The 14217-nt window shown below is 37.3% G+C and overlaps 1 protein-coding gene across 1 annotated transcript in view; it reads left to right on the top strand.

The window, feature by feature from the left end:
* CFTR (CF transmembrane conductance regulator) overlaps nucleotides 1–14217 on the top strand; it is an 86901-nt gene that overhangs the window by 19250 nt on the left and 53434 nt on the right. The window contains exons 4-10 of the mRNA XM_039726968.1: nucleotides 962–1177; nucleotides 2106–2195; nucleotides 3634–3797; nucleotides 4296–4421; nucleotides 8699–8945; nucleotides 11243–11335; nucleotides 11894–12076. Coding sequence (XP_039582902.1) covers nucleotides 962–1177; nucleotides 2106–2195; nucleotides 3634–3797; nucleotides 4296–4421; nucleotides 8699–8945; nucleotides 11243–11335; nucleotides 11894–12076 — 1119 coding nt within the window. The remainder of the gene's footprint in view (nucleotides 1–961; nucleotides 1178–2105; nucleotides 2196–3633; nucleotides 3798–4295; nucleotides 4422–8698; nucleotides 8946–11242; nucleotides 11336–11893; nucleotides 12077–14217) is intronic.

Genomic DNA, 14217 nt, shown 5'->3' with positions numbered 1-14217 from the left:
TGGGAAAGACTGGGTAAGGAAAGGCAAGAGGCAGAGATTGATAAAATGAAGTTAGAGGAGTGAAAGTATGAGAATGATGAGGCAGGGAGGGAAATGAAAGGCAAAGGTGAGGTAACACTGATGGGGTTTAATTACAACGGAAAAGGAGTCTGAGGACAAATGTAATGGCAGACTAAAGTAAAGTCAGGGCTTTAGCAAATCATTTGGATACCTTGTAGCTTAGTGGTTTCACCCTACCTCTTTCTCCTCTCCTACCCTGGTTCTCTATCCTGTTGCTCATCCTTGGATGGGAAGTGCTGGGGCCTCCAATGTAGGAGAGACTGTTTTCTCTGGGACCTTTATGAAACTTGCCTCCCTCCTGCTTTACTTCCTCTCCTTCTGCTTTTGTTACAAAATTGGATATCATGTCTAGAACTGTTGAGTAGATGATCCAATTACTTATACTTTTATTCTGTTCCTATTTCAATTTATTTTTTGTTTTAGCTATATTCTCACTGTCTTGTGAGAATGGTAGTGTTCGTTTTGGTAATTCTGAGGCTTCCCTTGTCCTGTAAGTCCAGTAAAGTGCAGTGAGAACAGTTCCCTAGGGCCAAAAGAGAGGTTGAGCCTGATAAACTAGATTCAGTCATATGATATGCCTAATCCATTACAACTCTGTAAAGTAAATGTGGAAGCTAATCTCAGTTGTTACTTTTGTGGAAAATGATCAAACAAAATTTACGAGCCAGATTTGCTTTGGTGCAGTTGCAGGAGCATCACAGACTTAGACAGCAGTGAGTTGTCTGTTCTCCAGTGCAATTACTGCAATTTTCTGTGGTTTGCAGAGCAAACAGGCCTGGCTTCCTCATTTAAGATATAAGACTTCAAATGTCATTTGGTGGGACTTTGAATTGAAATGTTAGCCATTTTGAAAATTGAACCAACTGCTGATCAAAATTACTTTTCTTGTTTCTCTCTACAGGAAGTCACCAAATCTGTGCAACCCCTTCTGCTGGGGAGAATAATAGCTTCCTATGATCCAGACAACTCTAATGAAAGATCCATAGCCTACTACCTGGGCATTGGCTTGTGCCTCCTCTTTTTTGTGAGAACACTGCTTATACACCCTGCTATATTCGGTCTTCATCATATTGGAATGCAAATGAGGATAGCTATGTTTAGCTTGATTTATAAGAAGGTAATTGTTTCATTTACACCCAAAGCCAAGCCTCTGTCTGTAGGCTGTGTAACTATTAGGCTAGTTGGTTGAAAGATTGATAGTTTTGTTAAGGTACACAAAGTACACGGAAGAATAATGTGGCTAGCAGTTTCTGACAGCTCTCAATTTCCCAGTGCAAAGAATTAAATACCTGTCTACAGCTGGTTTGACTAAATCAGCCTCTCTGAGTTCAGACTTGCTGCATATGTGGTGAAATGCTTTAATTGTTTTACCACTGTGATCCTGTTAAAAATGTGTATTGCAGAGGAAGAATAACATGCTGGTGGCCAAAGAATATCTTCAAAAGAGAATTAGAGGTGAAGATTTAAACAACAAATGTGACATTAAAGGAACTAAGTTTGAATGGTAGTGTGTGAAATTGCTACAGTATGAAGACTCAACAGATACTCACCCATCACATTCTCAAAAATATAAAGATTAAAAAAGTTTCTTTGTTTTACCAATACCCAAAGAAGATAATTTAAACAAACATGTTAGTTATTCTAGTATAAAGCTCACTGTGAAAGCATCTTTCAAAAATATTTGTCAAGAGAGGCAACAGTAGGAGATTTTTGAGGATGCACAGCAGCACACAGCATGCGTGCTTAATTAAAACTTACATTTGCATATATATCTATACCCATAAAATATTCAAGAGAAAGCAAGGACTAAGTCAATACATCAATATTTTTAAAGCAATTTAATGGCTATATTGAATTCAAAGGACATAAATAACAAGTTTAATGAGACTTTCTTTATAGCATAAACAAATAGGTGGATTATTTCTACTGTAAATAAGTGGATTATGTACTACTGCATCATTGCTTATAATTTTTATCTTTATTTATTGTGTCTTATGGAGATAACTTGCATGACAATTTTTCTGTGGTTTTGTTTTCTTTTACAGATTCTCAAACTGTCAAGCAGAGTTCTAGATAAAATAAGTACTGGACAGTTGGTCAGTCTTCTTTCCAACAATCTGAACAAATTTGATGAGGTGCGTCATCAGTTGTTTAATTCACTTGATGATCCATCAAACACAAATGTCAAGATATTCATGACAGATATTAAAGAAGGAAGGAGCTTAAATGGAGAACTGTCCTGATTGCTCGTTGTAGAATAAATACTGATTCATTACCTTAAGAATATATGTTGGCACATAGTCATAGATATGCTCATTCTGATAATGATGACATTCTTTATCACCTATGCTGATTAGAAGAGGAAACCTAAAAAGAAGTGACATCATAAAAACATGTTTGCTCTTCAGTCCAGTGAGACTAAGGTTGTTAAACAGTTGGTTTCATAGAACTTGCTGGTTCAATCCTTACATCCCACTTCCTGATGACTATCTTTTTACTAAGGTGATTCAGTCAATTTCTGTCATTGAACAAGCAATGAGGTTTAACCTCCTGTTCCTATTATTACCCAGTTCACCAAAAAGGGATTGTTCATTTAAGACTGTGCTAGGAAGTCTTAGACATCTGCCTTAGAAAATCTTAGAGTTTTCTGTAAAACTTCTCTTTTGCTAGAGACTACAGCAAATCCCTGCTAATGCCTTTAGGAACTGGAAACTCTATGAACTTCTGTGCCTCGTGTGTGTTTAGTTGGCCCTTTGGTACTGTAAGATTTGCCTCCCGTGAAAGACACAAGATCAGAGAGGCTGCAGACACTTGGCTGGAACTGCAGGGTGTATTTACTTGAAGCACTGCATGACTGTACAGAGTAATATCAGCTGGTGCTGCACAAGTTAAGAAAAGTGGTCTGTCATTGCAGCAGTGCAGCTGCAGTGACGCAGACCCTGTGCACCTGATCAGGGGATTCACTCCAAAATCTCCTGAATGAGAACTGCATTGAACCAGTTCTGTTCATACAACAGTCATCTCATCGCCAAAGTAATATTTGCCTTCTATATCAGATTAAAACACTCTCAGAAGATTCTTACATTTTTTTTTTCTCATCTTACAGTGGTTGAAAAAGCCAGCATTCATGCCAGATTCCATTTACTTTTATTATCAGATTAAAACACTCTCAGAAGATTCTTACAAGTTTTTTTTCCTCATCTTACAGTGGTTGAAAAAGCCAGTATTCATGCCAGATTCCATTTACTTTTACAAAGCTGTGACTTTTCCTTATATACATAACAAAGAGACAGCTGCAGATTGAACTTTGCCTTACAAAAATCAAAGTTTAGGCATGGAATGTATATGTATTGCTGCACTGACACATAATTAACACCCAGAATGCTATGTGCTCAGGATCACAAGTCCTCCTTTATAAACTTGCTTTTCTACTGGAAATATTTGTACCATTCTTCACTACTTTTTTCAAAGTGTCACTTTAATGTCTACTTCCTTTTCATGTACTTTTCAGAGCACACCTCTAATTTTCTTTTTTTTTTTCTACTATTTTTTTTCAACTGTGGCTTTCCATAGGGTCTTGCTCTGGCTCATTTTGTATGGATTGCACCATTACAAGTGGCACTGCTGATGGGATTGCTCTGGGATATGTTAGAAGCTTCTGCATTTTCTGGACTTGCTTTTCTAATAGTCATGGTCTTATTCCAAGCCTGGCTGGGACAAATGATGATGAAATACAGGTGACAAGAATGTTTTAAAATATTTCAAGATATTTTCCTGAAACACATTGGTTTTAAGAAGTTTATACCACTTGATTAAGGGACCCTGGTTAGGACATTACATAGGATGAATTCAAAGAGTGTTTTCTGTGTAGGGAAAGTTACAGACAAAATTTCACATATTTAGAAGTGGGTGTCTACACTTAAAAAATTGAAAAAAAAATTGAATGTCTAACATGGAGTAAATAGCGTTAAAATCAGATTTAGCATTAAATCCAGAATTTTTAGAATTAAAACTCCTTGATAGTTACTTGATGCATTAGTTTTAGTTTGTATTTTCTCCTTTTAAAACAATTATTGGATTTCTAATAATTTCTTCTATATTCTCCATAATAATTCTGTTAAACATTTTAAGCAGAGGCATATATAGAACCTGTTTTTATAAGACATAATAGGATACCAGCTACCTATACAGGATGAAAAAAATGAAGATTGATCTACTGTCTTTTTACTTTGTAGGAATAAGAGAGCAGGAAAGATCAATGAGAGACTTGTCATCACCTCAGAAATAATTGAAAATATACAGTCAGTTAAAGCCTATTGTTGGGAAGATGCAATGGAAAAAATGATTGAAAACATCCGTGAGTAAGTGTACTCATTTATTACACAAATTTTATTATGTGCTGAAGAAAAAATATATTAGGTGGCTATGAACATCACCTGTGGTCATGTTAGTTAAGAAGTAAAGCAACAACTATTAATCCTCAATAAACTAACCATGCATTCCCACACTGCAGCTTGGGGTTTTCTTCCAATTTTTTTTTTTTTAAGTTTACTATGGAGGTGAGATTTTTTTTTAAATTTTTTTATTTACTTCCTCATTTGTTATAATGATGTTTCAGTGGTTAGTTTGCGCAGGTAAAACAATTGTGGGATCTGTGTTTGTTTCTGGCCAGCCCTGTTCTCATCATAAAAAGCCCTATTGTGACGGTTACTTAAGGCTTAACAGACACCCCTATTCTGTGGTGGAGGAAACAATATGAATCCTGTGCAGCCATTTTCTGAGAAATGCAATAAAGCTGGTTATAAAATTTGAATACAATCTCTGAAAGGAGTAAATTAGATTCATGTATTTATCCTGCACATCTACATTAACATTTATTGTCTGTAGATGGCCTTGTAGAATGTTTATCTTCTCAATTAATATAAGGATTGAACTGTAACTACCAGAGCTGAAGGAGAAAGGAGGTAAAAGTTAGCTGAGACCTGTGAGAAGGAAGTCTTTGTTACCGGCAAGGAGGTCAGGGGAAAGGGAGGAGAAGTGACATATTTATTGATGGGTGACGCTGCATGAAAACTCTCCCATGTGTCCTGAGTGTTTGTTTAGTCTTTTACAGAGAAATAAAATTCTGTGCCAGGTGTGTGATTGGGAAAATAAAAGAAATATAAGTGTCATATTATCATGTAAATAACAGACATAAAATCATATTGTTCCGCAAACACCTTCTTGTTCAGCTGCTTTCTGAAAGACAATCCAGGGAAAGTGAAGTTTTCTTTACCATTAAAATTTGTAATTATTTACTATAAACAATCAGAGAAACTCAGTCTGAATCCAGGTCATGAGTGCTAGCTCAAGGATGGAACTAGTTTAGTATTCCCCTGAGGTCACTAGCCACATGTATTGCTTTAGGAAATTTGTGAACACATTATGCTAGCAAAATCCTCTAGAAATTAATTAAATAAATTGTAGTCCACAGACTGGTCACAGAAACCTGGAAATTGGATTGTTATTTTATTAGTTATATTTTCTATAATAACTTATAAAAAAATTTTGTCATGGTGGAGTTAATTTTTACTGCACGATGCATGGATTTTTAAAAGACAAGAATGCAAACAATATTACAAGATCAGAGTACTTCTATGAAGAAAGGCTGAAATAATTGGAATTATTCACCCTGGAGCAGAGAAGGCACTGGGTAAACCTTATTATGGCCTTTCAGTACCTGAAGGGAGTCTACAAGTAATTAGTAGAGGGAGGTTTTGCAAGGGTACACAGTGATAGGACAAAGACTTTGAACTGAAGGAGGGTAGATTTGGGTTAGATATTAGGAAGCAGTTCTTCCCTGTGAGGGTGTTGAGGCACTGGCAGAGGTTGCCATGTAAAGCTGTGGTTGCTCCATCCCTGGAAGTATTCAAGGTCAGGCTGGATGTGGCTTGGAGCAGCCTGGTCTAGTGGAAGGCATCCCTGCTTATGGCAGGGTTGGAACTGGATGATCTTTAAGGTCTTTTCCAAACCAAACCAACCTATAATTCCATTATTCTTCCATATTTTTTTAAAGTCATCCAGCAGGTCACTCAGTGAAGATATCACCAGAGCAAGTCAACCCAGGAATATCAGTTTCAATTGAATTTGGCTTATGGCAGGGTTGGAACTGGATGATCTTTAAGGTCCTTTCAAACCCAAACCAACCTATAATTCTATGATTCTTCCATATTTTTTAAAGTCATCCAGCACGTCATTCAGTGAAGACACCACCAGAGCAAGTCAACCCAGGAATATAATTTTAAATTGAATTTAGCTTGTGGAATCAGCTCTGCAGGACCTCCCAGTCATTTGGCTTGTTATGCTCCTAGGAAACAAGACCTTGTGTTTGAAGCCATGTCTGTGTGTTACACCTCAGTCATCACACAACCATTTTTGCATGCTGGCATTTTCTGATATAAACCAGTTTAATCAGCTTCAGAGACACCAATACAGGCTGTCTACTCTGTGCTCTCTTAAGTCTGCTCATAACAGGTGCCTGAATAAACATATCTTCACTCTTATGGGCTGTGCAATGTATTCAGAGAAGTAAAAAAACCACCCCACCAAATTGTTCCTCTGAACCATGGCATAGCACTGGGGAAGGTGAAGGTTGAAAATTGAATTTAGCTTGTGGAATCAGCTCTGCAGGACCTCCCAGTCATTTGGCTTGTTATGCTCCTAGGAAACAAGACCTTGTGTTTGAAGCCATGTCTGTGTGTTACAACTCAGTCATCACAAAACCATTTTTGCATGCTGACATTTTCTGATACAAACCAGTTTAATCAGCTTCAGAGACACCAATACAGGCTGTCTACTGTGCTCTCTTAAGTCTGCACTGAAAATAATTGCTCATAACAGGTGCCTGAATAAACATACCTTCACTCTTATGGGCTGTGCAATATATTCAGAGAAGTAAAAAAAAAAACACCCCACCAAACTGTTCCTCTGAACCATAGCACAGCACTGGGGAAGGTGAAGGTTGGAAGTGTCTGTACTTTGCCAGCAGACACACATCTTTACATTAAGCAAAGGATCTTAAATTTATGTATTAGTACTGTTCCCTGCAGCAGCACTCCAAAACCAGGCATGCACTGGGCTGCACTCTGTATATGCACAAGGATTGTAGGGTCCCTTACATCTCTTTTCAAGGACCCATATTGCACCAGCAAGACCTGTCCCAAGTCTGTTATCTACAGAGCTTTCAAGACTGTACCACAGACAGAAGCACTGTTGGGAAACTTTTGTTTGTGGCTGCATTAGTCTTTTGCTACTACTGAAAAAGGTGTTTGTGCTTTCATTCTCCCTCTTTGAGCAGGGCTGTGTTCTTCAGAACTGGGGAGGCTTTTTGACAGCTTCTAGCCAGACATTTATGTGGGAATGGATGAGCACCAAGTCCCAAAATCTTTGTTAGCCCTATTCTGTGCTGCCACTGGCAGGTTCATATGAGCTCTGGAGAGACTTACATGGATGGCCCTTTCTCCCAGGCAGTAGCTCTGTCATGGTGGTGACTTGCACATCTGGCTACTTGCACATTCAGGCTTCTCTTGTGAAATACAGACTTAACAAGAAATGCAGACACTGGGTCAGTATGAGAAGACACATGAAGGTTGTGGTGCTCAACATTGCAACACCAGATTTTGTCATCAACAATGTGACTGAAAACTTCTGCACAGTATTCCAGTGGTCAGCACTCACTCAGTGAATGGGCATCTTGGGTCTTGTACGATTTCTAGGCCAAATTAATTGCTCTTGCAGGAGAGCAACTGCTCTGTCGGTCACTGCAGCAGAGATGCTTCTGTCCAGGCAAAAGTGAGCTGCAGGGCACCTGGGGGATGTGAGCTGAACAGGATCAAAATGAGAGCAGTCAATAGAAATCTTCAGCACTGTGAGTTAGGGCTATCAACTTAGAGAATTATTTATGTCCCCTGGATTATTTATCTTTTTATTTAATAGCTTGCTTGCTATAAGATGCATGGGCCTTGTGGAAACAGCTAGGAGTAATCACTGATTGAACTCCTGACTGCACAGGAGTCAGTAAGCTTCTCTGTAGACTGAGCTTCCATGGAGAAAAGAGTGTGAAGAGCAGACTCCCTGCCTTTCACCTCTTCAAACTGAGATTAAGTGGCATCTTAATTCACAGGTGAAGCCATTAGGAGCTTGCCATGCAAAAGAAGATGACCTTATAATCAGATTGTCTATTGTAAAGTTTTTTTATGGTAACATATAGCAAATCTGATATTTCAAAGTATTTTTTCTAGAGGAGTTATGCATCTAAATGAGTATGGGATGATGCTTCTGGGAGTACATCACATACCACAGTGTCAGATGCTTGAGGCTGGTTGTGCCAGGAATTGTAGAGGCTTGTGTTATTCAGTATATAAATCATGACATATTATTGTTACTTTGTTTGACATCTCTGAACATTGATATCAAAATTTGACTCTAATGATTTTTAGAAATAGTTTGGAGTCTTACTTTTTTGCTTCAGTTCTAGAAAAGAGGAAGGATGAGTGAGCCTCTGAGTTAATTGTTATGCCAACAGTTCCATCCAAAATATTTGTAAGTTGTAAACTCCGAAATCCTGCACTAATTATTTGTAATTTTTTTTTTTTAACAGAACTGAACTGAAGCTTACCCGAAAAGCTGCTTATGTGAGATACTTTAACAGCTCAGCCTTCTTCTTCTCAGGCTTTTTTGTGGTGTTCTTAGCTGTGCTTCCGTATGCTGTGACTAAAGGAATTATTCTCCGAAAAATTTTTACCACCATTTCCTTCTGCATTGTTCTTCGAATGACAGTGACCAGGCAGTTTCCCGGCTCTGTGCAGACCTGGTATGACTCTATTGGAGCAATAAACAAAATACAGGTACGTGCACAGACCAAAATCTTCCCAAGTACGTAAGCTAATGCTTTATATCGTGTTATCTTGTCAGCTGATCAGCAAAAGCACACAACATTTATGCAGACTTTTGGAATATATGTTGCTTTGACTAAACACCATGAAGTGTCATCATAAATCTTGATATTGTTCCCCAGGCAGCATAACAACACAAGTCTTATGCTACCTGCTTGCTGATTTTTTTTTTTTTTAAACAGTGACATTTAGTTAGTTATTCTCATTGTAGAGCAAGAAACTTAATAAAATCATGACTTGTGGTGCTTCAGAGATGTTTTTCCTTCAGGAAAGGAAGTTCAAAATTAGTACATGTTTTATATAGCATGGCTTCCAGGAGCTGCAGTCACAGATCTTCTGTTATTCTGGATATTTGTGACAACAACAGCAGGAGACTGTGCATTTTATGCAGATGTGCTTCTCACTGATTATGGGGAGCAAACATAATTAAGGTACCAGTCAAATAATTGTTACCCACCTTACCTACTGAGATCAATTGCTCATGTACCAGCATGAGAGGCTTATCTGCAGAGTAAAATCAGGGTGGATTCTCATTAACTCCATATTTTTTACATGCTGTTCTGAAATTACTCCCTAGGAAGGGAACTCTTACACTATTTTGGGGTGAGACTTTAGACCTTTTTCATTGCATATTTATAGATGTGGGGTTTCTTGTAGAACACAGATTTTATTATTTTTAGTGTGATAAAAATAACTAATACAGAACATAAAGATATTAATCAGATGTCTGAACCCCAGTCTAGAATAAGAAGTAAGTGCAGGATTTTTATGATTTTCAGCCGGGCAGGAAATTCAAGAAATATAACCATAAACCTTTTGATTTGACATTCAGAAGGCTGCTTTGTTAGGTTCCATTATAGGCTTTCCTTTTGCTCCCCAATTCCCTAGGCATTAGGGAATATCCTGTCTCTCCTGTTTCCTGGAAGAGTGTGTCCAATGCCCTGGACACAGTCACAACTGGCAAGCCCAGTTGTCACAACATTGCCCTCACTACACCGAATGCTTGTCTTTGGACATATTAGCAAATGGGTGCTCCAGAATCCATAAATCATCATCTCTCTGTGGCAGGTTCAGTACAGTCCCCATAGACAGACAGGACAGAGTCCCAGAACACCAAAGCCTTTACTAGTCTTGAGAAACATAAACAAGAATAATAAGCCATGCACACATCTCTCTGATTTAATTTCCCCATCAGTTTAGAGAGTTGACTGTGCCAGGTATATCCCCTGGGTTATTGTATTTTCACATGTTTTTTAGACAATGATATTTCAGAATCAGTGTGCTCTTTCTGACTATCACTGCTCCAGGAGCTCCACTGGATGCTCCACTTTGTTATGAAAGCATAGCTATTATTTATTTTTTTCCCATAAACCATGTGTGTCATGCCTTCCAGTTTTTCAGTTCCTGCCCTTTCAATCAGCTGCCTAATTGTTATGCCAACAGAGCCCTTTTTCTTGTTCTGCTTGGAAAATTTGCAAGTGTACTGTTGGGAACTGATTTCCCCAGAAGTCTGCTCAGGTTTTCCATTGTGTTGCCCATGTGACCTATTTGCTTCCACATAATTTTAAAAAAAGTAGAATTTGGAGGAGACGACATCTACAAGCTATATAACCTTGATAAAATAATGGAATAGAGAGACTGCCTTTCCTACATTATCATTGCTTCACTCTTATTTCCTAATGTTGTCCCAAAAGGCAACACGAGCCCTGGGTTGCTGACTTGTGTCATTTGAAATTACACTGCATCAGTGCTGCACTTGCCAGGATCATTACCTGCCTTTTATTTTTGTTGGTGGAGAGATCATTCCAAGTCTTTTAAACTCTTGCAGTTTTGGAAAAGGGAGATACCAGCATGTAGCTGCTTTGTTTCACTGTTTACCAGAGTGCAACCTTCTACATCTTACTCCAAAACCAAAGCTTTATTTGAAAAGGGTTAAACTCAGAGGGATGACCTTGCCAGATACGAGTCCTGAAAGCAAAACAAGTGCCAAGTTTTGATATTCTTTCTAAATCAGAACCAAATACCTTTATGGCTATGCTTTCACTAGCAATGAAAGAATTGGTAGTTTCAAAAACATTTCCTTCTGCATCCAAAAATGTTGTATAATTTATATTTATGCCTCTTGCTGAAAGCACTGTAATACAAAAGTGCCACCAGAAATATTAGTGCTCTGTGTAGGCAAATATAGACTACTTGGTGCAACATGACCATGTCCCTTACTGTTTCATCTGCTTTCATGGTGTTTCTAGGATTTCTTGCTGAAAAAAGAATATAAAGCTCTGGAGTATAATCTAACAACCACTGGGGTTGAGCTGGACAACGTAACAGCCTTTTGGGATGAGGTTGGTACTTTTACCCAAACTATATAACTATATTAAAACACAGAGTGTGTATATATATATATATATTTAATATTTGCTATGATGCTCTCTAAAAAAAGCAGCTTACACTCTTTCATTTTAACTAGCTTCAGCTTTCAGCAGGTAAGGAATACTTAGAAAGTAATTAATGCATGATATTAAATAACACACATTGAGGAACTTGGGAAGAAACCTTTTAATAAGTGTTAAGGCCTGTAATAAGTAATTATTACTGACTTAGTCCAGCCTGAAAATAGGATCAGGCTATGTCATGTATAAACATTGGAAAATGGTTCTATAATAAGTAAATTTTGTTTGTGTCACAAATTCTGCAAATTTTGGCCCAAGTCCAATACATGCATTAAAATAGATATATATATTCAATAACATAATAAGTATTTTATTGATTGGAAAAGTAACATGAAAAAAGTAAGTTCATATGTTTTTCTAAATCCAAAGAATGATATACATCTCTGTATATGCCTGTTTTATTTATTTTTTATGTATATCAAATATATATCCATGTATGTTCCCATGCAGGGAATTGGAGAGCTATTTGTAAAAGCAAACCAGGAAAACAATAACAGCAAAGGCCCTAGCACTGACAACAATCTCTTCTTCAATAATTTCCCCCTCCATGCGTCTCCTGTTCTTCAAGATATAAATTTCAAGATTGAGAAGGGGCAGCTATTGGCTGTTTCTGGATCTACTGGAGCAGGCAAGGTATTTCTGTTTCTGCTGATTCAAGAGTCGTAATAACTATAAGGAATAATATTGTGTTATTACCTGTATTGTTACCTCTATTTTTACTGTATTCTTGCTATTCTGTGCTTGCTGCAGAAATGATGGCTGCAGGAAAAAGTATGGATGATCTGCAGGTTTCACTGAAATAGTTACTTGAAGTTTTATACTGTGGCCACTATGAGATAGAGTTTGCTGGATATTTTTTGTAATAGAATGTTACAGAATTAAAAGGAAATCACAATTTAATGACAAAATGTTTTCCTATTGGAAGTAAAAGGAAATTCATACTGAAACCTAATGTTAAGGCTTATGGTGAGAATCTCCTTGCCTTTAAAAAAATGAAGAATATAGAACAGATATACCGATAGCTCAGTGTGCTAGAAAACATTTTTTCCTGCCTTGCTAACAGTTTAAGGAAAAAACTGAACACAAGATGGTTTGTACCTGGACAAGGCTGACAGGAATATAGCCAGGTATGTGTGCCCTGGACATGAGGTGTCCCTGATCACTCAGCTCTGGTTCCTGCAGTGCCTCACTTGGGCTTCCTGAGACCCACAGGAAAGCCTGGGGAGATGCTGCTGAAACTGGTGGTGTCCTGTGAAAAGTTGTGGTTTAGATTATTCATCATTTTACTACCCCAAAATGTTATCAATGCATTTAGTTTGCAGATGACACATGCAATTAACATCATTAATATAAAATGTGTTGAACTGTGATACTCTTATTCTCTTTGAACAGCAAATAATTAGATGAGTCTTGATGAGTCTTTGATCTTCACTGTGTTTTTTCAGGAAATATGAAAGTTAAAACAAATGTTCATTATGCTTGTCCTGTTTAATAAATTATAGGTGAAAATTTCTTTTACTTGCATGGGGAAAAATCTTTGGTCTGTTGGAGTCAATGACAAAGGACCCATCAATTTCAGTATGATCAAGGCTTCTTATTTTTCATTAATGACCCCCACGAGAGAGAACAAGGGACTCAGAACATGAGATTGTCCTCAAAATGATGTGTTAACATGCAATTTAGTGTGATACTTTTAAATTAGCAGAATAGTTTATTGCTATTGCTAGTGCTGGTAATTGTAATGTAGAAATGTGAACTAGAAAATGCTGAAGGATGTATGTATATCTCCTTTAATCTGCTACATAGGAAATTGAGGAAAATTCAGATTACACTGAACAGTCTATGTGAGTGTATACACACAAAAAATTTGCACTTTCCAGTCAATAAAAACAAAAGCTTTATAATATTAACTCAGAAAGTTAATATTATAAAAGTCAAAAAATAAGGTTCACCTCCCACCCACTGGCCCCCAAAAAATGCTGCCATTCCTTTACACATTCTTAATGTAAGGATTCCTTCACGGTCCTTGAGGCTGTTACTGTGTATTCCAGGAATTGTCAGGCCCGTGAAACAGACTGCACAATTTTATCTCTATTTACTATTTAATCTATAACAGGTATGAAGCCTGACATCAGCTGTTTAATATTGCTTCAGTATTAGATAGAGTTTGTTTCAGTTTTGTTTTTTGATTTGTGTTGTACGGCACAAGCTGCCATGGTTTAACACCCAGTGTACAAAACATACCAAACAGCTGTCCTTTGCAGGGTTGGGAACTTCTTACTCAGCACTTTGGAAAAGTCAAATTCTGGTATAAGGGAAGGAATCTCATGAGACTCCCCCAATATAAGTATAACTTACAAAAGGATCCCTGGGCTTGAAAACATGAAACTGTGACTTAGACAGATGTTTTAGATCTTTGGCTATTACGTCCCAACTTTGTTGACTGTTTATTAATGATAAGAACACCACTGCAATGGCTCTGTAACAAATTTTTCCGTGTATGTCTCAATTCTATTCTTTGATCTAGTAGGCAATGATGTGTGACAAGGTTACTACAAGCTACTGATTAACTTTGAAATTATAACATGTCAGTAGTGAAATTGCAATCAATTCTTTTATGAAGGGAAATAGTAAATATACTTAGGTCATGCATTCACGTAAATGAGTTAACAGTCATAGAGGAAAATTCAGATCATACTGAGCAATTGTATATACTTACACAGAGAAATTGCATTTTTCAAGGCAATACAGATAAAATATTTATAAGCACTAGC

Source organism: Passer montanus, unplaced genomic scaffold (genome assembly GCF_014805655.1).
Source record: "Passer montanus isolate IOZ18808 unplaced genomic scaffold, ASM1480565v1 scaffold6, whole genome shotgun sequence".
Lineage (NCBI taxonomy): Eukaryota > Metazoa > Chordata > Aves > Passeriformes > Passeridae > Passer > Passer montanus.
This window is presented reverse-complemented; position numbering and strand designations above follow the sequence as displayed.